The sequence below is a fragment of the Salvelinus sp. IW2-2015 genome, linkage group LG11 (genome assembly GCF_002910315.2).
Source record: "Salvelinus sp. IW2-2015 linkage group LG11, ASM291031v2, whole genome shotgun sequence".
Classification (NCBI taxonomy): Eukaryota; Metazoa; Chordata; class Actinopteri; order Salmoniformes; family Salmonidae; genus Salvelinus; species Salvelinus sp. IW2-2015.
In genome coordinates this window covers 32638602-32661527 of record NC_036851.1, presented here as the reverse complement: position 1 = coordinate 32661527, position 22926 = coordinate 32638602, and the positions used below count along the sequence as shown (strand labels likewise).

The 22926-nt window shown below is 41.4% G+C and overlaps 2 protein-coding genes and 1 long non-coding RNA gene across 5 annotated transcripts; 2 read left to right on the top strand and 1 right to left on the bottom strand.

Moving 5' to 3' along the window:
• Positions 1-2447: 2447 nt before the first annotated feature.
• On the top strand, positions 2448-12113 carry LOC111970214 (probable Bax inhibitor 1). 3 transcript variants are annotated; one of them, XM_023996811.2, is made up of 10 exons: positions 2448-2543; positions 6829-6927; positions 9112-9220; positions 9458-9578; positions 10222-10270; positions 10365-10462; positions 10718-10797; positions 10968-11068; positions 11355-11430; positions 11704-12113. In XM_023996811.2, exons 2-10 carry the CDS (start codon positions 6842-6844, stop codon positions 11722-11724), a joined length of 741 nt encoding a protein of 246 aa, XP_023852579.1. In that variant the 5' UTR covers positions 2448-2543; positions 6829-6841; the 3' UTR covers positions 11725-12113. The 3 variants fall into 3 exon arrangements, with proteins under 3 accessions (XP_023852579.1, XP_023852578.1, XP_023852581.1); XM_023996810.2 differs by having other exon boundaries at positions 11701-12113; XM_023996813.2 differs by lacking the exon at positions 6829-6927 and having other exon boundaries at positions 2460-2543; positions 11701-12113.
• Positions 12114-14437: 2324 nt separating this feature from the next.
• On the bottom strand, positions 14438-16918 carry LOC111970635 (ly6/PLAUR domain-containing protein 1-like). Its single transcript, XM_023997441.2, has 3 exons — positions 16770-16918; positions 14935-15072; positions 14438-14758 (listed from the first exon to the last, which is right to left on the bottom strand). The coding sequence occupies exons 1-3, from the start codon at positions 16819-16821 to the stop codon at positions 14529-14531; spliced, it is 420 nt and encodes a 139-aa protein (XP_023853209.1). The 5' UTR covers positions 16822-16918; the 3' UTR covers positions 14438-14528.
• A 5465-nt stretch (positions 16919-22383) lies between these two features.
• LOC139028342 (uncharacterized) lies at positions 22384-22712 on the top strand. Its single transcript, XR_011480531.1, has 2 exons — positions 22384-22421; positions 22662-22712. It is a non-coding gene; the product is annotated as an uncharacterized lncRNA (long non-coding RNA).
• The last annotated feature ends 214 nt before the right edge of the window (positions 22713-22926 follow it).

Genomic DNA, 22926 nt, shown 5'->3' with positions numbered 1-22926 from the left:
GGTGTTGATGGTATCCTCAATGAAATTATAAAATATACAAACCACAAATTCCATTTGGCTATACTTAAACTCTTTAACATCATCATTAGCTCTGGCATCTTCCCCAATATTTGGAACCAAGGACTGATCACCCCAAGCCACAAAAGTGGAGACAAATTTGACACCAATAACTACCATGGGATATGCGTCAACAGCAACATAGGGAAAATCCTCTGCATTATCATTAAAAGCAGACTCGTACAATTCTGCAGCGAAAACAATGTACTGAGCAAATGTCAAATTGGCTTTTTACCAAATTACCATACGACAGACCACGTATTCACCCTGCACACCCCAATTGACAAAAGGTCTGCTATACAAATTGATGGAAAGTGGTGTTGGGGGAAAAACATACGACATTATAAAATCCATGTACACAAACAAGTGTGCAGTAAAAAAATTCAAAAACCACACATATTTCTTTCCACAGGGCCGTGGGGTGAGACAGGGATGCAGCTTAAGCTTCACCCTCTTCAACATATATATCAACGAATTGGCGAGGGCATTAGAAAAGTCTGCAGCACCCGGCCTCACCCTACTAGAATCTGAAGTCAAATGTCTACTGTTTGCTGATGATCTGGTGCTTCTGTCCCCAACCAAGGAGGGCCTACAGCAGCACCTAGGTCTTCTGCACAGATTCTGTCAGATCTGGGCACTGACAGTAAATCTCAGTAAGACTAAAATAAGGGTGTTCCAAAAAAGGTCCAGTTSCCAGGACCACAAATAAAAAATTCCATCTCGACACCGTTGCCCTAGATAACACAAAAAACTATACATACCTCGGACTAAACATCAGCGCCACAGGTAACTTCCACAAAGCTGTGAATGAGCTGAGACAAGGCAAGAAGTGCCTTCTATGACATCAAAGGGAACATAAAATTCGACATACCAATTAGGATCTGGCAAAAAAATACTTGAATCAGTTATAGAATTCATTGCCCTTCATGGTTGTGAGGTCTGGGATCCGCCCACCAACCATAAATTCACAAAATGGGACAAACACCAAATTGAGACTATGCATGCAGAATTCTGCAAAAATATCCTCCGTGTACAACGTTAAACACCAAATAATGCATGCAGAGCAGAATTAGGCCGATACCCGCTAATTATCAAAATCCTGAAAAGAGACGTTAAATTCTACAACCACCTAAAAGGAAGAGATTCCCAAACCTTCCATAACAAAGCCATCACCTACAGAGAGATGAACCTGGAGAAGAGTCCCCTAAGCAAGCTGGTCCTGGGGCTCTGTTCACAAACACAAACAGACCCCATAGAGCCCCAGGACAGCCACACAATTAGATCCAACCAAATCAAGAGAAAACTAAAAGATAATTACTTGACACATTGGAAAGAATTAACAAATCAACTGAGCAAACTACAATGCTATTTGGCCCTGAACAGAGAGTAGATAGTGGCAGAATACCTGACCACTGTGACTGACCCAAACTTAAGGAAAGCTTTGACTATGTACAGACTCAGTGAGCATAGCCTTGCTATTGAGAAAGCTGGCTCTCAAGAGAAGACAGGCTATGTGCACACTGCTCACAAAAGGAGGTGGAAACTGAGCTGGACTTCCTAACCTCCTACCAAATGTATGACCATATTAGAGACACATATTTCCCTCAGATTACACAGATCCACAAAGAATTCAAAAACTAACCCAAATTTGATAAACTCCTATATCTACTGGGTGAAATACCACAGTGTGCCATCACAGCAGCAAGATCTGTGACCTGTTGCCACAAGGGCAACCAGTGAAGAACAAACACCATTGTAAATACATCCCATATTTATGTTTATTTACTTTCCATGTTGTACTATTTGCACATCGTTACAACACTGTATATAGACATAATGTGACATTTGAAATGTCTTATTATTTTGGAACTTCTGTGAGTGTAATGTTTACTGTTCATTTTTATTGTTTATTTCACTTTTGTTTATTATCTACTTCACTTGCTTTGGCAATGTTAACATATGTTTCCCATGCCAATAAAGCCCTTAAATTGAATTGATATTAGAGAAAGGAGTAGCTCTGGCTAAAGTACGTAAAGAAGCTGCAAGATTACTCTACTCAAGATAGACCAGAGCATGTCGTTTCAAATGGGAACAAATAAGTCATAGTGGGCAGAGCCAAGCACGCATGTATTTGATAGAACGCTAAACGCAATTTTTAAATAAACTTTTGCAAAGGTTAAAATCTACAAAACTTAGTCCACTCTGTTCGTAACAGATTCTAGTTTTGGCAACAGTAAACGGTATTGAGATCAAATGTTTCATCGATGAGAACGTTTGCATAATTCCGGCCAAAATCCATCTCACTCCATCTTCTCCCACTGGGCTTCCTCTCATCGCCATATTTGGTAGTGAGCGGAAACGCCATCCGGATGCTTCACACTTGTACTTTCAGTGAAATATCTGGCTCATTTGTGGAAACAGCTTACCTTTCGTTAGCTATCTAAAAATCTATCTGTTGCTGATCGTTGTGCAAATATCACCATCAGGTAATTTGTATTATATATAAAATGCAGCTATCCAGAAAGTTGTAAACGACACCTGCTCTTATGTTCGTTTTGACGTCTGATAATGAAAAGCCAGAGAAGGGAAAACGTTGTTAGCCAATGTCAACATAAAATAGCTATTTAGTGGGCTTGTTCGACATTGCAGCCAATCAGTCACTACCGACTGACTGATCTAAATAACTTCCCATTAAAATGTGTAGATCAGTCAGTCAATTCACCCATGCTACATTACGTGTTTGATGCTCTCGAACACGGCCAATGTTAGATAGCTAACGTTAAATGGTTGACTTTCTACTCACATTTTATTTATCCATAAAACTGATCTAACGTTATCCTGTCACCTGGTTTTTATTTGAAGGTTTTTGGTTAACTATTTTACAATAGGCAACTGTAATTCATCGGAGTGAAGTTAGCTAGTTTTAGATAGCTTGTTCACTGTTTCGTGTAAGGTTAAGTTTGTTTGAGTTACGCTTGATTGGGTAAGGGCCTTCGTTAGCCAAGTTAGCTAGGATAGCGTGCTGGCATTAGACATCTGGCTATCATGACAGCGCCCCTTCAACTAGCCATCTGTTTGGGAGCACCTAAACGCTAGCTATCTTAGTTTACGATTACATTAACAATTAACAATCCAGGAAGTTAGCTTCCTGGATGCACTATCTTCTTCCACCACTAAAAGCCCTTGCCGCGTTCATGTACTAGTCGGAACTCGGAAATGAACGACTTGCTTACTGGTTGTTGTTGTACTCGTGCCGCGTTTAACCATTTGGCAAGTCGTACAATTCCGAGTTTCCTAGTTCAGATTAGCAAATGAGCATGGCAACTGTCATTTTGAATCAGTGCGTATTGGCCTGATGTAACTGATCAATTGTCGACTCGTGTGCGTTTACGATAAGGTTTCATTACGTTTGACAAAAGTGTTGACTATTAGTTTACTGTAGGCCTAATTACCCGTAATAGTTTGTTACTCTGGGGGATTTTGGCCACGGTGTATTGGCTAACAGTAACTGTGTGTTTAGTTATCGGTAAGCAACTGTTGCTACAGTAGCTAAGTAACGTTAAATCTGAAACGTAGCCAGAGATGGTCATTGTGAGACAGCGCTATATAAGAATTGAACTCAGGAAGCCCCTTACCAMAATCCCTTACAACCAAGTCAGTGAAAAACTAAATGCCATACAAGACCTTCGTAATTTTTWATTTTTTTTATTTCACCTTTATTTAACCAGGTAGGCTAGTTGAGAACAAGTTCTCATTTGCAACTGCGACCTGGCCAAGATAAAGCAAAGCAGTGTGACACAGACAACAACACAGAGTTACACTTGGAGTAAACAATAAACAAGCCAATACCACAATAAACAAGTCAATGACACAGTAGAAAAAAGAAAGTCTATATACAGTGTGTGCAAAAGGCATGAGGAGGTAGGCAATAAATAGGCCATAGGAGCAAATAATTACAATTTAGCAGATTAACACTGGAGTGATAAATGAGCAGATGATGATGTGCAAGTAGAGATACTGGTGTGCATAAGAGCAGAAAAGTAAATAAAATAAAAACAGTATGGGGATGAGGTATGTAGATTGGGTGGGCTATTTACAGATGGACTATGTACAGCTGCAGCGATCGGTTAGCTGCTCAGATAGTTGATGTTTAAAGTTGGTGAGGGAAATAAAAGTCTCCAACTTCAGCGATTTTTGCAATTCGTTCCAGTCACTGGCAGCAGAGAACTGGAAGGAAAGGCGGCCAAATGAGGTGTTGGCTTTGGGGATGATCAGTGAGATATACCTGCTGGAACATGTGACCAGTGAACTGAGATAAGGAGGAGCTTTACCTAGACTTATAGATGACCTGGAGCCAGTGGGTCTGGCGACGAATATGTAGCGAGGGCCAGCCGACTAGAGCATACAGGTCGCAGTGGTGGGTGGTATAAGGTGATTTGGTAACAAAACGGATGGCACTGTGATAGACTGCATCCAGTTTGCTAARTAGAGTGTTGGAAGCTATTTTGTAGATGACATCGCCGAAGTCGAGGATCGGTAGGATAGTCAGCTTTACTAGGGTAAGTTTGGCGGCGTGAGTGAAGGAGGCTTTGTTGCGAAATAGAATAGAATAGATTCTAGATTTGATTTTGTATTGGAGATGTTTAATATGAGTCTGGAAGGAGAGTTTACAGTCTAGCCAGACACCTAGGTATTTATAGTTGTCCACATATTCTAGGTCGGAACCGTCCAGGGTGGTGATGCTAGTCGGGCGAGCGGGTGCGGGCAGGGAACGGTTGAAAAGCATGCATTTGGTTTTACTAGCGTTTAAGAGCAGTTGGAGGCCACGGAAGGAGTGTTGTATGGCATTGAAGCTCGTTTGGAGGTTAGTTAGCACAGTGTCCAAGGAAGGGCCAGAAGTATACAGAATGGTGTCGTGTGCGTAGAGGTGGATCAGGGAATCGMCCGCAGCAAGAGCGACATCATTGATATATACAGAGAAAAGAGTCGGCCCGAGAATTGAACCCTGTGGTACCCCCATAGAGACTGCCAGAGGTCCGGACAACATGCCCTCCGATTTGACACACTGAACTCTKTCTGCAAAGTAGTTGGTGAACCAGGCGAGGCAGTCATTAGAAAAACCAAGGCTATTGAGTCTGCCGATAAGAATACGGTGATGCCGTAATGCCAGGCTAATCATTACACTAATTATTGCTTTGCATAAGAGGAGGCTACATTCGTTCAATTTCAGACCCACACAGTTAACGTTAGCTGTCTATTTGATCTGCCCAAGTATGTGATCCATAATATAAAGAATGAAGTGAAAAAAGTACTTTTGGCTCGGGTGATTCAGCCAGACTTTTTTTTTTTTCACTTTCATTCCAGGACATATACAGTGAGGGGAAAAAGTATTTGATCCCCTGCTGATTTTGTACGTTTGCCCACTGACAAAGAAATTATCAGTCTATAATTTTAATGGTAGGTTTATTTGAACAGTGAGAGACAGAATAACAACAAAAAAATCCAGAAAAATGCATGTCAAAAATGTTATAAATTGATTGCATTTTAATGAGGGAAATAAGTATTTGACCCCCTCTCAATCAGAAAGATTTCTGGCTCCAAGGTGTCTTTTATACAGGTAACGAGCTGAGATTAGAGTGCTCCTAATCTCAGCTCGTTACCTGTATAAAAGACACCTGTCCACAGAAGCAATCAATCAATCAGATTCCAAACTCTCCTCCATGGCCAAGACCAAAGAGCTCTCAAAAGATGTCAGGGACAAGATTGTAGACCTACACAAGGCTGGAATGAGCTACAAGACCATCGCCAAGCAGCTTGGTGAGAAGGTGACAACAATTGGTGCGATTATTCGCAAATGGAAGAAACACAAAAGAACTGTCAATCTCCCTCGGCCTGGGGCTCCATAGAAGATCTCACCTCGTGGAGTTGCATCGATCATGAGAACAGTGAGGAATCAGCCCAGAACTACAAGGGAGGATCTTGTCAATGATCTCAAGGCAGCTGGGACCATAGTCACCAAGAAAACAATTGGTAACACACTACGCCGTGAAGGACTGAAATCCTGCAGCGCCTGCAAGGTCCCCCTGCTCAAGAAAGCACATATACATGCCCGTCTGAAGTTTGCCAATGAACATCTGAATGATTCAGAGGACAACTGGGTGAAAGTGTTGTGGTCAGATGAGAACAAAATGGAGCTCTTTGGCATCAACTCAACTCGCCGTGTTTGGAGGAGGAGGAATGCTGCCTATGACCCCAAGAACACCATCCCCACCGTCAAACATAGAGGTGGAAACATTATGCTTTGGGGTGTTTTTCTGCTAACGGGACAGGACAACTTCACCGCATCAAAGGGACGATGGACGGGGCCATGTACCATCAAATCTTGGGTGAGAACCTCCTTCCCTCAGCCAGGGCATTGAAATGGGTCGTGGATGGGTATTCCAGCATGACAATGACCCAAAACACACGGCCAAGGCAACAAAGGAGTGGCCTAGCCAGTCTCAGACCCTCATTAAAATGCAAATCAATTTATAACATTTTTGACATGAGTTTTTCTTGATTTTTTTGTTATTCTGTCTCTCACTGTTCAAATAAACCTACCATTAAAATTATAGTGGGCAAACGTACAAAATCAGCAGGGGATCAAATACTTTTTCCCCTCACTGTAGCTAGTWCAAGTTTTATTTAATTAAGAAGGCTGTTTATTTCAAGCCATTACTGTACTAATCAACAGTAATGCCTAATGTCCATCACATATTTGTTTTGTTTCAGGAAATTTTACTCCATGGACAGGGTCCAACCAAGTCCAGACAAGATGAACATTTTTGATCGGAATATACATTTTGATTCCCTTTTTAAATTTTCCCAAATGTAAGTTACTATTTCCACACACTATCTGACAACATTAAGGAGACTTACTGGCATCATTAGTGTTGTCATCATGAGTTAGTCATTGAACAGAAGCAGTCTGTACTGGTCACTAACAGGCTTTGCTACTGTTGCAGGCATTGGTGTGTTACTAAATTACAATATGACTAGATTAGTCCTAACTGATGAGTTGGACATTTTATGTTAAAATACATTTTCTGTAGAGCTTAACCTGTTCCTCATACAATAAAAACTCTCCCCTTGATCTCACCTCCTGCTCCACTCAGGCTACAAGCATACCTGATTCTGGGTGGGTGGGTTGGGTGTAGTGATAGATCAATTAATCTGTTGATGTTAGGCTTTGTGGGTGTTGCATGTGATGTGCACTACCATTCAAATGTTTGGGGTCACTTAGAAATGTCCTTGTTTTTGAAAGAAACRCATTTTTTTTTTTGTCCATTTAAAATATCAAATTGATCAGAAATGCAGTGTAGACATTGTTAATGTTGTAAATGACCATTGTAGCTGGAAACGGCAGTTTTTTAATGGAATATGTACACAGGCATACAGAGGCCCATTATCAGCAACCTTCACTCGTGTTCCAATGACGCGTTGTGTTAGCTAATCCAAGTTTATCATTTTAAAAGGCTAATTGATCATTAGAACACCCTTTTGCAATTATGTTAGCACAGCTGAAAACTGTTGTCCTGATTTAAAGAAGCAATAAAACTGTGCTTCTTTAGACTAGTTGAGTATCTGGAGCATCAGCATTTGTGGGTTCGATTAGACTCAAAATGGCCAGAAACAAATAACTTTCTTCTGAAACTTGTCAGGCTATTCTTGTTCTGAGAAATGAAGGCTATTCCATGTGAGAAATTGCCAGTAAACTGAAGATCTCATACAACGCTGTGTACTACTCCCTTAACAGAAGAGCGCAAACTGTCTCTAACCAGAATAGAAAGAGGAGTGGGAGGCCCCRGTGCACAACTGAGCAAGAGGACAAGTACATTAGAGTGTCTAGTTTGAGAAACAGACACCTCACAAGTCCTCAACAGGCAGCTTCATTAAATAGTACCCGCAAAACAGTCTCAATGTCAACAGTGAAGAGGCGACTCCGGGATGCTGGCCTTCTAGGCAGAGTTCCTCTGTCAAGTGTCTGTTCTTTTGACCATCCTAATCTTTTCTTTTTATTGGCCAGTCTGGGATATGGTTTTTTCTTTGCAACTCTGCCTGAGACATGAGAGACATAGAGAAGATTAAGAGATATGTATGTGCATGTATATACAGTTGAAGTTTACATACTTAGGTTGGAGTCATTAAAACTCATTTTTCAGTTTGGCCATAATGACCATCGTTATGTTTGGAGGAAAAAGGAGGATGCTTGCAAGCTGAAGAACACCATCCCAACCGTGAAGCACGGGGCTGGCAGCATCTTGTTGTGGGGGTGCTTTGCTGCAGGAGGGACTGGTGCACTTCACAAAATAGACAGCATCATGAGGAAAGGAAATGAATGTGGATCGATTGAAGCAACATCTCAAGACATCAGTCAGGAAGTTAAAGCTTGGTCGCAAATGGATCTTCCAAATGGACAATGACCCCAAGCATACTTCCAAAGTTGTGGGAAAATGGCTTAAGGACAACAAAGTCAAGGTATTGGCGTGGCCATCACAAAGCCCTGACCTCAATCCAATAGAACATTTGTGGGCAGAACTGAAAAAGCATGTGCGAGCAAGGAGGCCTACAAACCTGACTCAGTTACACCAGCTCTGTCAGGAGGAATGGGCCAAAATTCACCCAATTTGTGGGAAGCTTGTGGAAGGCTACCTGAAATGTTTGACCCAAGTTAAACAATTTATAGGCAATGCTACCAAATACTAATTGAGTGTATGTAAACTTCTGACCCACTGGGAATGTGATGAAAKAAATAAAAACTGAAAGAAATCAATCTCTCTATTCTGACATTTCACATTCTTAAAATAGTGGTGATCCTAAATGACCTAAGACAGGGAATTTTTTACGAGGATTAAATGTCAGGAATTGTGAAAAACTGAGTTTAAATGTATTTGGCTAAGGTGTATGTAAACTTCCGACTTCAACTGTGTGTGTGTGTGTATATATATATATATATATATATATAGTGTGTGTGTCTGTGTTCTTCATACAGTACAACTCTCCCTTCTGTCTCAGCTCCCGCTCCACTCAGCTGCACCTGAAGAATGTCTACTCCAGCCTTGCCCTGTGCATGTTTGTGGCTGCAGCTGGAGCCTACGTCCACGTCATCACCAGACTATTCCAGGTAAACGGAGATAGTGGTAGCCATAGGAACAAGTACAACTAAACTGAAGCACTCTATTAGTGTGTTGTAACTATTAAGAACACTTAAGTGTGTGTGTGGAGTTGGGGGTAGATTTCACAAAAGAGGGTCATATAACATATGATTGTGTGGTAATGTTTTGCATTAACTGGTAATTGACAATCACCATTTATCTTATTACATTATAATAACTGTTGCTGTGTGTTTTATGTCCATTAGGGTGGGCTGTTAACCATACTGGGCTCCCTGGCCATGATGGTCTGGCTGACGATGACCCCCCACTGCCCTCAGACGGAGAAGAAGAGACTGGCCATCCTCTCTGGCTTTGCCTTCTTCACAGGTAATCTCTTGTGGACAGATCTATGTAAATATAACTGGTAACGTAGAATCTGTCTGGAAGGAATGGGACGCGTAGGATAACGAGCAGCAGTAGTTTCGTTGTTTGGGTTTTCCGTCACTGGTTATTTGGACAATCACGATTTCGCAGGTGTTAGCATTTTTTGGAAGGGGAGGGGACATTCAGCCCTGTAACTTGCATAGAGAGGGTGGAGCTCCTCGTTCCAGTTCCGCTCTTTGTTTTAGCATGTCTTGATCCCTTCTCTTAACACCTATGGACCCAGAACTTAATTGAGCAGCTGACCAATTACACAAGACTTTATTTCTGGGTTAACCAAGGTTACTTGACAGGTAACCTCATCTGCCTCATAGCGCTGTCAGAAAAGGGCCTACACAGTGTGTGTGTGTGTACTTGTTCACTCACCCTCATGCATTTTAAAAGCTTTGGATTGGTGCAAACATGGCTGGAGGGAGTTGCCACCATATTCCTTACACCAGTCCATTCCTTTTTAATAAATCCTTGAGGGGGAGGGTACGAGTGCACACTTCCAAAGAAGGGTAGAGAATCTGAACGCAGCCTATGTATTTTTAGCTATTGTAGTGGTCATGTGCTGATATTTTATGTTTTTTTTCCTTCTCCATTCCAGGTGTTGGTTTGGGCCCAACCATGGATTACATAATCTCTATTAACCCTAGGTAAAATGACAATAATGATCTGTAAGTAGCTAGTTTCCTTTTGACTGAAGGTTTTTCTAAATGTTTCTCATATCTGCTCTCCTTCTCCAACCAGCATCATAGTTACAGCCTTCCTGGGGACCTCCATCATCTTTGTGTGCTTCACACTGAGTGCTCTCTACGCCCAGCGTAGGAGCTTCCTCTTCCTCTGGGGTGAAGTGTTGTCTGCTGCTAACCACATTGTGTAATGTAAAGGAATTGAAACTATAGAACGTAAACTTGCACACCTTGACGTGCTACTAGGTCAGATACATGGAGAAAATAGTCTAGTTATTACCAGTGTCCTGGAGTTTTATTTTTTCACATTTTTATTAAGGGACTGAAACTAACCGCTCCGGTTTTAGTGAAACTGTACTGTTGTACAAAATAAATGTTACTAAATTAAAATACCCCATGTCTGCCTTTCAGGTACTCTGACGTCCGGATTGTCCATCCTGCTCCTGGTCTCTTTCCTCAACATGTTCCTGGGGTCTGTCATGTTGTTCAAGGTAAGAGGAAAACAACCTACTATAGTCATGTTTGCATTGTTTTGAATAATAATAATACTATACACAGTGCTGTCCAACACTACTCTTCAATGACTTAGTTATAGTATGACACAGAATGTGTGCTAGTTGTCATTTTCACCAATAAAGCGTTTCTGTTTTTGTGTGTGTAGGCTCACATATACCTTGGCCTGGCCATCATGTGTGGATTTGTGTTGTTTGACACTCAACTCATCATTGAGAAGGCTGAGATGGGAGACAAAGACTACATCTGGTAAGGGGGACACACTCTCTGGACCTGGTGAAGAGGGTGGGGGACTAGTTGTTGAAACAGTCTTTTGCCATTGTGATCTGGAATTTAGAAACGTGCATGGGTGTGTCTGTCAGGCCATGCAATCTTTCCTTATCTAACACATTAAAACATAGAGTAGGATATACAATGCAATTGGTGCGGACTTGGTATTATGTAGACTGTGTCAATAGCTTGGCTCTTTTACAACGAACTTTAAGTGTTTTTATAAGATATTTGTTAACTCTTTTCTCTCTTCACCCTATTGAAGGCACTCTGTGGATCTCTTCTTGGACTTTGTGACTATCTTCAGGAAGCTAATGGTTATTCTGGCCATGAATGAGAAGGTACAATATTGGCAAGGGTGCTCAAACACAGTGCATTTTTTATGTAGTATACCAACTATACTATACTTCCACTAACTCTTATACACTTTGCTATGTTTTGAACAATCTAATAATATGCACATAGGACCAGAAAGCATCCTAAATACTATGTATGATTAACCAGCATATTCTTGTACTTTGCACTGCCAGGTTAATAATGGTTTGAGGTTAGTTAGGTGAGAATTTGTTTGTTTTATGTAGAGCTGTATTGTAAATATGTTATTTATTTAGCAGGACAACAAGAAGAAGAAGTAAATTAAGTGGAGGAAAGAGGAAAGATCTGTGACCTGGAATTGCATCAGGAGTGCTTCTGGTGCATTCGCCTTAACTGCTTGATTATTATTCATTATTTAGACCATGATTTGATTTTGTTCTTTGGTATATTGTCTTAATTTTTAGGAATCGATTGGTTGCATTTGGAATTTGACTTTGGCATAAGGTTTGATGTATTTGAGCTTTGATGTAAAAGCTCTAGAAGTCCCATTTTGAAGGGACCGTGTAGTTGCTTTGAAGTAATTAACACAGACTTATTTTGATAGTTATTTTCACATTGTGTGGKAACAAGTGTTGAGGAGACAATTGTACAAATTATTTTTTTCCATGTGAACAATGCCTCAAATTATTAAAAAAGGCAATTTTTTTTATATACCTACTGATAAGTACAATAACAGTTTGCATTTGTGGGACCTCTTTCAGTAGCTGTGAATATAATGGAAATGGATACATTTACTGCAAAGAGGATGATAATTCTGTGAATATTATCTGTCCAGTTGGGAATTCTGCCACTTAAATAACCCCCCCACCCCACCATATTCGTCTCATAACGATGACATCGCAGGATTTCAGCGTTGTGATGAATGAAGAACATGAGTTCGTAGGGTGGTCATTTACATTGTTTATCATTGTTATTAGCATACCGGTATAACAAATATTACTACTTCTATTACAGTACAATCCCTTTCTAGGACATTTATTTTTTATGTCTGTTAAATGAAACCAGTAAATTACTGATTAGTTAAGGCATTGTCTTTCTCAAGGTGAGGATGCTCTTACATCAGTATTTTTTATTTTGTAGGTTGTCATTTAGGGGATGTTTTCAGTTTTTTATAAGATGCAAACGATTGCGTTCGAGGATTTTAATCATGTTAAATATCCAGACCTGGCCCAAAGCACCTCAATCAACATAAAAATGATTGCTATAGGAGTTGTATGGTAATTGCTGGTGGTGTTGTCCGCTATGGTGTCTAGAAAGTGATATATATTGATTGACTTGTGTTGAGAAGTGTAATATATTTTTCCAGATATTTCTTTTGTCAAGCTTGTTCTGTCTTTCCCCTACTAAAAAAGATTCAGTGCTTGAAACAGGTGAACAGTAGAGAACCTGTGTGTCATGTGCTATGGATTTTATTTTATGTATTGAGGTGAAATGAAATAAATAAATCCCACTCATCTTAATGGAATGTCCAGGAGTAACAAAATTGATTTACAMGGTGCACTTACAGTTTAATTGAGAAGTAATCTCTTGTGACAGGGGTTATGGGATTAATTGATAAGGTATGGCATTTCTGCCAAATTCAAACTATTCCAGTCAATTCAGTCACTGAAGCACATGGCATAGCATCCAATTACCAGTCAGAACTAGTCCTCTTCTACCCATTAATTCTGCATCCTTGGCTAAAGGATGAGCTGTTACAAAAGCTTCTTCCTTGATGTTGAGGGGAATCAAGATGCAGGGAAATGAACGGTTTCCATTCTGATATGGGTCATATTCCTTAGGTTTTCAACATTGGTTGAATGAAATTGAATATAGATGATCTGGCAGTCAAAGATCCTACCTGCTATGCACCTCAAGGCTTTCCTTTCTTAGAAGTGCCAATAACAATACAGGTTTACCAAACTATCACCTACTACTCATCTGAGGATTTTACGGTTTCAAAAATTAAATAACTGCTCTCTTATACTGTGAAAACTTTTGCTCTTCCAGGAATTGCTGTTGTAAATCTACYAAATTAATGTAAGAATAAAAATGTGTTAAAATAAAGTTTAAATCAATGGGACTTGTAATTTGTTCATTATGATTTTTTTATGGGTTGCAAAGTATCACACACATCCCTACGGGTTTTTTAATCCTTAGTCTATTGACGCACCTGTGTATCAATCTAATTAACATGATTAAAAAATCCCCATCAAAATCTGTCAGTTTAARATGTTTTTTTTGTTTTGTTGCATGGGCTGCGTCTCAATCCACCACATCAGCCTTTGTCAGCCTTCCAAAACTGCGGTGGAAARTGGCTACAGGACTGTCAGACCAGGAGACATCCCAAAAATCGGTATTCTCACAAACCTCTGTAGCATCCTAACAGTTTGGCCTTTAACTATTATGACCACTATGGAAAGAGTCCCGTGGGACTCGCCTGAAATCAGTACCGCCGATGTGGCAACTTCTGTCTCTACTGTCCAAACTGTTTGGACAACACACTAATATGCTAATTAGCTCTACAACCCCCACAAGTGTCATGGGACTTGTCTCAAGGTAACCCATACAAATGAATGGAGGTAGTTTTGTGGCAACAAAAAAGCAGATAAATATGTTTAAAAAAACAAACATTTCCTAACTCCTAGATTTCAGGACAGACACTTAAATCATATTCCTTATGATTTATTTTTAGACTGTCTTTTTTTGCCATGTATGAATGTGTTATTCAATGTGTTTCTATGGGCTATAGTAGTAAAGGCCAAATTCAATATTTTATTTAAATATATTTTTTGATACATACCGTGGTCCTAAAATTCAAAATCAAATTGCTTAATGATCCATGGTATGAGCATCTTAAAACAATTATATATGTTATCTTTGTAGACCAATTTCACTTATGTTTGTCACTCTTTTTGGTCAATGGAGCCATGTGTCAGTCAGCCCTGTTGGTAGATTGTAGAATCTCTGTCCACAGTAGACAGTTTTTCCAGTCATCTCTCAGGGCAGTGTCTGTTGGCTCCAACGCAAGGCACCTCCATACCTGAGAACCTTCTGTCCAATCCAGGCAATACTAGTGTCCACATCAGGGAAGTGTTCCCATGGCAACAGTGATGATGAGGAGGGTAGTGGGTCTAGCGGGAGGATGGGTGGGGCCCAGGGAAATCCTGGGGGGGCGGGGTCCGTTGCAGAGGGGGGTGTTACAGCAGCTGATGCAGACAGAGCCCACCCGACCCGGGACGCAGAAGGACTGATACCCTGCTGATACGATTAGACAGGTGGAGAAAGAGGCACAGGTCTTCCTGTAGGACACACCTGGAGAGAGGGAGAGAGAGAACACTGAGACATCAAAGCCTTGGCCAAACGTTACACATGTCAAAGGGTGCAATTTTGTTTGTTATTGTAAAACAACAAAGATAATTTTTTATATTACTATTAACCCTGCTAGAATGGATTCAGACTTGACAGCAAAAAAAGTCCACCAGGCTCACCATTTTCACCCACAATCACCTCCTTCTGACAGGCATTCTGGATGTTTGCTGTGCAGTTGACAATGAACTTTGGAGCTGAACAGTCATTGTCCAACACAGTCTCTTCACAGTGGTAACACTGCATCTGAAAAGGCCAGCCTGACACACACGCATGCTTAAAATACATGGAAGGAAACATCTAGTTATGGTGCAATACAACATGGAAGCGCATTCACGTGTTTCCAAGCAACGTCCATGGAGATAAATGCAGTGCAGAATATCCACAAGAGGGAGCCATTTCCTTCTGTTGATGCCTCTATTCCTTCTCTAATACATAGACATGACCATTGGCTAGTGCCCTTTTCAATTAGCATGAGTTTAAACCCTCTAAAAATGCTACAGCCACTGCTTTTTAAATTACACTGTTTCTCGTTTTAACACCATATTATTATGACCACTGTCCCAGCAAAAAAGGGAGAGATCATCACATGCACCTTCAAGTTTGAAAGCTATCCAATATACAGAGAATCATTAGTATTAAGAATCCTTGGTAATCAATCAGTAGTCACCCAGCTCTGTTCAACAGAGATGTTTGGAGTTGATCTGTTGTTCGTCCTCTGACTATCTGGGCTGGATTGATGTTTATTTATGTTACATTTATTTAAATAGGGTGTCACCAATGAGACCAGGGTCTCTTTTGCAACGGAGACCTACACATACATAAAAACGAACTAAATACAGTACAACAAACAAACAAGAAAAACAGCCACATTCCTCGGCAAATAGTTCCCCAATCAATATTTTAAATTGTCCAAGTGTTATCAGAGCATCCAATTGCAGTGTATTTTGCAATTGGTTCCAGCAATGAGGTGGATTAAAACAAAACAAAAATGACGTATTTCGGTGGAAACCCGAGGAACCTCAAGAGTTAACCAATTCTGGGAGCGGGTTTTGTTTCTCATGATTTTTTTTTACTTTAACAACGAAGTTAGGTAAATTGGAAGCTTGTGTAGTAGGGTTTTTTTTTAACAAAAGGAGAGTAATGAGTTGATCTACGGGACTTTAATGAGGACCAGACAACCTTTTGATACAGGATGCAACGGTGAGTATTAAAACTGTCACCAGTGGTAAAACGAATGGCGCTATGGTAGACGGCATCCAAAGGTTTAAGAGTAGAGGCTGCTGCAATATGTTATGCCAGCATGATCTGATGGGTATTGCTTGCAACTCATGAACAACATTATAGCAGCACTTTGTAAAACACATATCACTATACAGCTCCACTATTTTGAAATTGTATGACTATTTTTCTGTGTGATTGCATCCTATATGCATGGTTCTACATAGATCTGTCTGTCTGTAGGGTCATCTACCATAAAGAATAATCCAAAGTGGCCACACATACTGTATTATTATTGCATTATCCATATTTCAAACAAAGAGATTAACTGGTCTAACTATAGGCTAATGCTGTTGGAGCAGAAATTATTCATGCGTCTGTCTAAATGACAGAGACTGGTTTCATGATTTTGTGTTTATGACAGGTTGTCTCAGTCTTCAAAGGTAAAACAAGTTAAATAAATAATTAACTTCTGTCTATGTTCGTAATTGTGCATGGTTATCTTAAATTTAAAACGATTGCATACATACTTAGCCTACATTTGAGTTTAGAAAGTAAAATAAAATAGATGTGTGAGAAGCCATCCCACACGTAATGGCTATATTTTTAATTTGAGAGATTTTAGGGCACCGAGGCAATAATTGAGAAATTAATCAACACTGGGGATTGCAAATATTATACATAATATAAATAAACCTACACGGAACTGTACAAAAGAGAAACAGTAGATATGTACCTGAGCAGAGGACGCATCCACATAGAGAAGCGAGGAGAACAAACGATTGCATCTTCCATAAACTCCATCAAAAGGTTCCTTTGTCTCCAAAAAATATTACCCAGGTGTAAGGTTAGCCTCGACTTTAATTCACGCCTGATAAAGTATAGTGGAAGCAGTAATATCACCAGTAAGCGTCCAGAAGCCGAAATTGGTTCCAGTGGGTGGGCTTGCGTTTCCTAACTTGGATGCCGTGAGTGCGCTCTTGTGGGCAATCAATCTCAGAGTGCTGTGTGTAGTGATGTACAATTCGCAAACGATTCGTTCCCTTTGAACAACTCATTTTACTGACTCGAGAGTCATGATTCATTTTTCTGAGTGACTCGTTCATTTTAGTCGKACATTGACCAGCTAGTGCTGGTCGCAATGGGCCCTACAGAAGGATTAAGAGCACATGTATGCCTGATCTGTAAATGTGTCCGAGACTCCATTTGGAGGGTGTGACGCAATTGCGAAGCTTCCAGAGGCATGTAGAGGCTAAATTGTGCTCTGTACTGCATCGCTGTGCAGCTCCTACATTTTGTAGGGCTCTGCATGACGAATCCGACGTCTGAAGTGGCCGTACATAATTTACTGTGATACAGCCACCAAAGACGTCAGGGCTTTCATACTTCTTGCGCTTAGTGGAGCAGAACTATTGTGAAGGAAGTTGTCAAGGAAGTGAGTTTGTGTTCTAAGGCGCTGCATGGTCAATCTGTCGTCTGCATTGGGTTTGCTGCATTTAGGGTGACACTGCATATGCAGAAGTCAGGGCATTCATACTTCTGACACCTCGCCGAGCAGCACAGAGCTGTTGTGAATGAAGTTGTCAAGGAAGTGAGTTTATGTTTATACAAGACGTCCCGCCCTCACCTACTGTCAACCAATCATGTCAACGCAGCGCTATTGTCCTCCACATTGTTACAACATTTGAGAGGAGCACGGCGATACTGTATGGAGCTCAATTTGGCCTCTGCGTGCCTCCGTAGGCTCCTCGTACGCATCACCGACCACATTTTCGGATCAAACATAAATTGTCTCTTATACTGGACCTCCTACCGTCAACCAATCATGTCAATGTGGAGCTATACTGAGCCCTCCGCATTGTTACACAATTTGAGAGGCGCACGGTGATGCAGTAAGGAGCTTGATTTGGCCTCTGCATRCCTCCACCGACTTCGCATTGCACCCGCCATAAGAAGCCTCAGACCRCATTTTCAGCTCAAGCATAACACAACTGTAAACGTCTATCAAGTCAAAGGTTGCGAGTTCGAATGTCACCACGGACAACTTTAGCATTTAACTAATTAGCAACTTTTCAACTACTTACTACTTTTTAGTTACATTGCAACTACTTAGCATGTTAGCTAACCCTAACATTAACCCTTTTAGCTAACTCTTCCCCTAACCTAACTCCTAAACTTAACCCTAACTAAAAGTCCCAACATTCAACCTTTCTTCAATTGTCCATTTCACTGTCAGTGTTCCTTTTCTTTCCTTGTTGTTTTTTTGACCGGTACCTTGACGGGTCTCTTCACAGGTCGTCCCGGTAACTTTTGGTGACTCTGTAGACCTAGGGTTTTTTGGTGTGGTTGGAGGATCACCAGTGTGGTTTGCTTCCAACTCTGGCTCTGGGGTAGCAGATGGCAGACATTCCACTAGAACATCAGACTCGCCTTGTGGGGTTTCCATTGTGTGGTGTCTGTCCTCGGGAGTAGCTTGGAGGTGTCTCCGGTTTCTCATGAACTCGCCACGCTCAGTATCCACAATGTATGATCTGGCCTGTTCAGCTTGTCTTGGTCGAGCTTCACGAGCACGGAGTCACCCAGCTGTAACGGTGGCAGGGGTCTGGCTCTGTGATGCCTGTTTTAGTAGGTCCTGTAGGATGCTTTTGCCTCAGTGTCTTGCTTGGCAACCTTCTTCAAGTCTGGCCACCTAGGTTATAGGTTATTCGCTAGGTTTGGACGCGTTGTCCGTAACTGACGACCCATGAGTAGCTGTGCTGGGCTACAGCCTGTAGCCGCAATCGGTGTCGCTATGTAGGTAAGAAGAGCGAGAAAGGGATCTTCTTGCTTTAAGATTTTCTTAGCAGTCTGGACAGCTCTCTCAGCTTCTCCATTAGCTTGTGGGAAGTGAGGGCTGGAGGTCACGTGGTCGAAGCCATACTGTTCCTTGAAGAACTGGAACTCGGAAGATGTGAACTGCCTTGTGTTATCGGACGCCAAGACCTCAGCTATTCCTAAATGTGGGAACATGCTCTTCAGCTTCCTGATCACTCTTTTGTTTGATGTATCTGGCATGTGTATCACTTCTATGAATCTTGAGAAGTAATTGACAACAACCAGGTACTGCTGTCTGTCAACCTTACATAGGCTGGCTGCAATGCGTTTCCAAGGTCTGTCTGGCAACTCGGTCGTCATCAACGGKTCTTTGCGTTGGCTTGGTAGCCTGACACTGCTTGCACTGGCTCACTTTGTCCTTTATGTCCATGCTGATTCCTGGCCACCACACAAAGTCGAGCATGTTCTCTGCACTTTGTGAGGCCCTGGTGACCCTCGTGGATCTGGCTGAGAATCTCGCTTCTCAGGACCTTTGGAATCACGATTCTCTCTCCGTGCAGCAGTAGCCCATCTGATTCACGCTAAAGTAGTTCTTGATTGTCTCAGGAACTGTTTTGATGTGCTTCGGCCATCCGTGCCTTGTATACTTCAGTACTGTCTGTATTTCCTCATCTTCACTGTTTGGTTGCGCAATCTGGTGAAGCTTCAAAGGCTGCGACCTCTTCTTCCAGGTCTGAGCTCTCTAGGCGGACCGACGGGTGTCTTGAGATTGTATCGGCAATGAGCAGCGTTTTGCCTGGGGTATATTTAGCTTTGGGGCTGAACCTCATCATTCTGATAAGCAATTGCTGGCAGCGCAGAGGGACCTCATCCAGGTTTTTGTAGTTAAACAACGCCACCAACGGTTGTGGTCTATTAGCAGTTTGAAAGACTCCAGGCCGCACAGGTAACGTGAGAACTTCTCACAAGCCCAAACTGATGCCAAGCACTACCTCTCTATCTGGGCATTTCTTCTCTCAGCAGGAAAGAGGGTACGCGAGCAGAAGGCTATGGGCAGCATTTTCCATTYATGCTCTTGTAACAGTACTCCTTCAATGCCATAACTACAGGCAACGTTCTGTGGTTTTTCCAGTTCATCAATATTTCAATATTTCTTAGTGTTTTTGAATGAKTTGCTTRTTAGCAGTGCTTGACTTGAACCGAAATAGGTACCGATACTCAATTTGGGTGCTGGTACTGTTTATATTTAGGTGCAGGAGCTCCACAAAACTTTTGAGCTAATATTCTATAAGAGGAACAGGCGCTCAAGCAGAAGAATATTTGAGGTGTCCTGGTACTCCGCTCCGGTGAGTTCCTGCCCAAGTCAAGCAATGCTTATTAGGCTATAAATTGATGTCCCTCATCTCTGATTCTCCGCTGGGTGTGCAGTATCAAGTGTGCCTATAGGCTACTTAGTGTGGTCTCAATCAAATGAGCCATAGCCTATAGGCTATAGGCTACAAAGTGCGTGCTCGGAGAAGCACAGAGCAAAGTTATATTTCTAACAGCTGCTGGGATGGTATAAATAAAACTAGGCTGCATTACACACTGCAATGGATTTTCCGACTCTTAGCCCTGGCCTGCTCTGCTCTTGCTGATAAAAAAAAAAGTTTTATTGTGCTGCCTAACCAATGGCTGTGCTGTGTAGGCCTATGGTGGCTATTTGTATTTATTATGGATCCCCATTAGCTGCTGTCAAGGCAGTGTGTGTATAGTGCATATGTTATCATGTGTGTGTATGCATGTGTCTGTGCCTATGTTTGTTGCTTCACAGTCCCTGCTGTTCCATAAAGTGTATTTGTATCTGTTTTTTAAATCTGATTCTACTGCTTGCATCAGTTACCTGATGTGGAATAGAGTTCCATGTAGTCATGGATCTATATAGTATTGTGCACATCCCATAGTCTGTTCTGGACTTGGGGACTGTGAAGAGACCTCTGATGGCATGTCTTGTGGGGTATGCATGGGTGTCTGAGCTGTGTGCTAGTCATTTAAACAAAGCTTGGTGCTTTCAACATGTCAATGCCTCTCACCAATACAAGTAGGGATGAAGTCAAACTCTCCTCCACTTTGAGCCAAGAGATATTGACATTATTAATGTTTGCTCTACGCCCTGCCCTGTTCTGAGCCAATTGCAATTTTCAGAAGTCAATCTTTGTGGCACCTGACCACACGACTGAACAGTAGTCCAGGTGTGACAAAACTAGAGCCTGTAGGACCTGCCTTGTTGATAGTGCTGTTAAGAAGGTAGAGCAGCACTTTATTATGGACAAACTTCTCCCCATCTTAGCTACTGTTGTATCAATATGTTTTGACCATGACAGTTTACAATCCAGGGTTATTCCAAGCAGTTTAGTCACCTCAATTTGCTCAATTTCCACATTATTTATTACAAGATTTAGTTGAGATTTAGGGTTTAGTGAATGATTTGTCCCAAATACAATGCTTTTAGTTTTTGAAATATTTAGGAAACGTTTTCCTAGCCACCCATTCTGAAACTAACTGCAGCTCTTTGTTAAGTGTTGCAGTCATTTCAGTCGCTGTAGTAGCTGATGTGTATAGTGCTGAGTCATCCGCATACATAGACACACTGGCTTTACTCAAAGCCATGTCGTTAGTAAAAATTGAAAAAATTAAGAGGCCTAGACAGCTTCCCTGGGGAATTCCTGATTCTATCTGGATTATGTTGGAGAGGCTTCCATTAAAGAACACCCTCTGTGTTCTGTTAGACAGGTAACTCTTTATCCACAATATAGCAGGGGGTGTGAAGTCATAACACATACAGTACCAGTCAAAAGTTTGGACACACCTACTCATTCCAGGTTTATTTTTTATTATTTTCTACATTGTAGAATAATAGTGAAGACATCAAAACTATGAAATAACACATATGGAATCAAAAAGTGTTAAACAAATCAAAATATTTTATATTTGAGATTCTTCAAAGTAGCCACCCTTTGCCTTGATGACAGCTTTGCACACTCTTGGTATTCTCTTAACCAGTTTCACCTGGAATACTTTCCCAACAGTCTTGAAGGAGTTCCCACATATACTGAGCACTTATAGGCTGCTTTTCCTTCACTCTCCGGTCCAACTCATTTCAAACCATCTCAATTGGGTTGAGGTCAAGTGATTGTGGAGGCCAGGTTATCTGATGCAGCACTCCATCACTCCTTCTTGGTCAAATAGCCCTCACACAGCCTGTAGGTGTGTTTTGGGTCAGTGTCCTGTTGAAAAACAAACGATAGTCCCACTAAGCGCAAACCAGATGGGATGGCGTATCGCTGCAGAATGCTGTGGTAGCCATGCTGGTTAAAACTTCTTGACGCACGGATCCCTTTAGCGGGATCATTTTCGTAAACAACCGCTGAATTGCAGAGCGCCAAATTTCCCCAAAATTGCTAAAAATATTTATATTCATGAAATCACAAGTGCAATATAGCAAAACACAGCTTAGCTTGTTGTTAATCCACCTGTCGTGTCAGATTTTGAAGATATGTGTCACGTTCCTGACCTGTTTTCTGTTGTTTTGTATGTGTGTGATGGTCAGGGCGTGAGTTGTGGGTGGGTAGTCTATGTTTTGTATTTCTATGTTGGGTTTTGTGTTCGGCCTGGTATGATTCTCAATTAGAGACAGGTGTGTATCGTTTGTCTCTGATTGAGAGTCATACTAAGGCAGCCAGGGTTTCACTGGGGTTTTGTGGGTGTTTGTTCCTGTGTCAGTGTTTGGGCCACACAGGACGGTTGAAGGTTAGTCACGTTTGTTGTTTTGTAGTTTTGTAGTGTCTTGTTTGCTGTTTTCATTAAAAGTATGATTAATCACCAATCCGCATCTTGGTCCGATCCATGCTCCTCCTCGTCTGAGGAGGAGAACAACAATGACTGCCTTTACAATATGCTTTACAGCGAAAGCAATCCAAGCGTTTGTGTGAGTTTATCGATCACTAGACAAAACATTAAGAACACCAAGCAGCAATGTATATTGGTCACGAAAGCCAGAAAAGCAATAAAATTAATGGCTTTGATGATCTTCGGATGTT

What these genes read in the sequence shown, in the direction of transcription:
- LOC111970214 (XM_023996810.2), top strand. Translation starts at nt 6,842, where the DNA reads ATGGACAGGGTCCAACCAAGTCCAGACAAGATGAACATTTTTGATCGG. An exon ending in ATAATCTCTATTAACCCTAG is followed by an intron (nt 10,271 to 10,364) that starts GTAAAATGACAA and finishes TTCTCCAACCAG; the next exon opens with CATCATAGTTACAGCCTTCC. An exon ending in GGAGACAAAGACTACATCTG is followed by an intron (nt 11,069 to 11,354) that starts GTAAGGGGGACA and finishes ACCCTATTGAAG; the next exon opens with GCACTCTGTGGATCTCTTCT.
- LOC111970635 (XM_023997441.2), bottom strand. Translation starts at nt 16,821, where the DNA reads ATGCAATCGTTTGTTCTCCTCGCTTCTCTATGTGGATGCGTCCTCTGC. An exon ending in TGGATGCGTCCTCTGCTCAG is followed by an intron (nt 15,073 to 16,769) that starts GTACATATCTAC and finishes CGTGTGTGTCAG; the next exon opens with GCTGGCCTTTTCAGATGCAG. An exon ending in GGTGATTGTGGGTGAAAATG is followed by an intron (nt 14,759 to 14,934) that starts GTGAGCCTGGTG and finishes CCCTCTCTCCAG; the next exon opens with GTGTGTCCTACAGGAAGACC.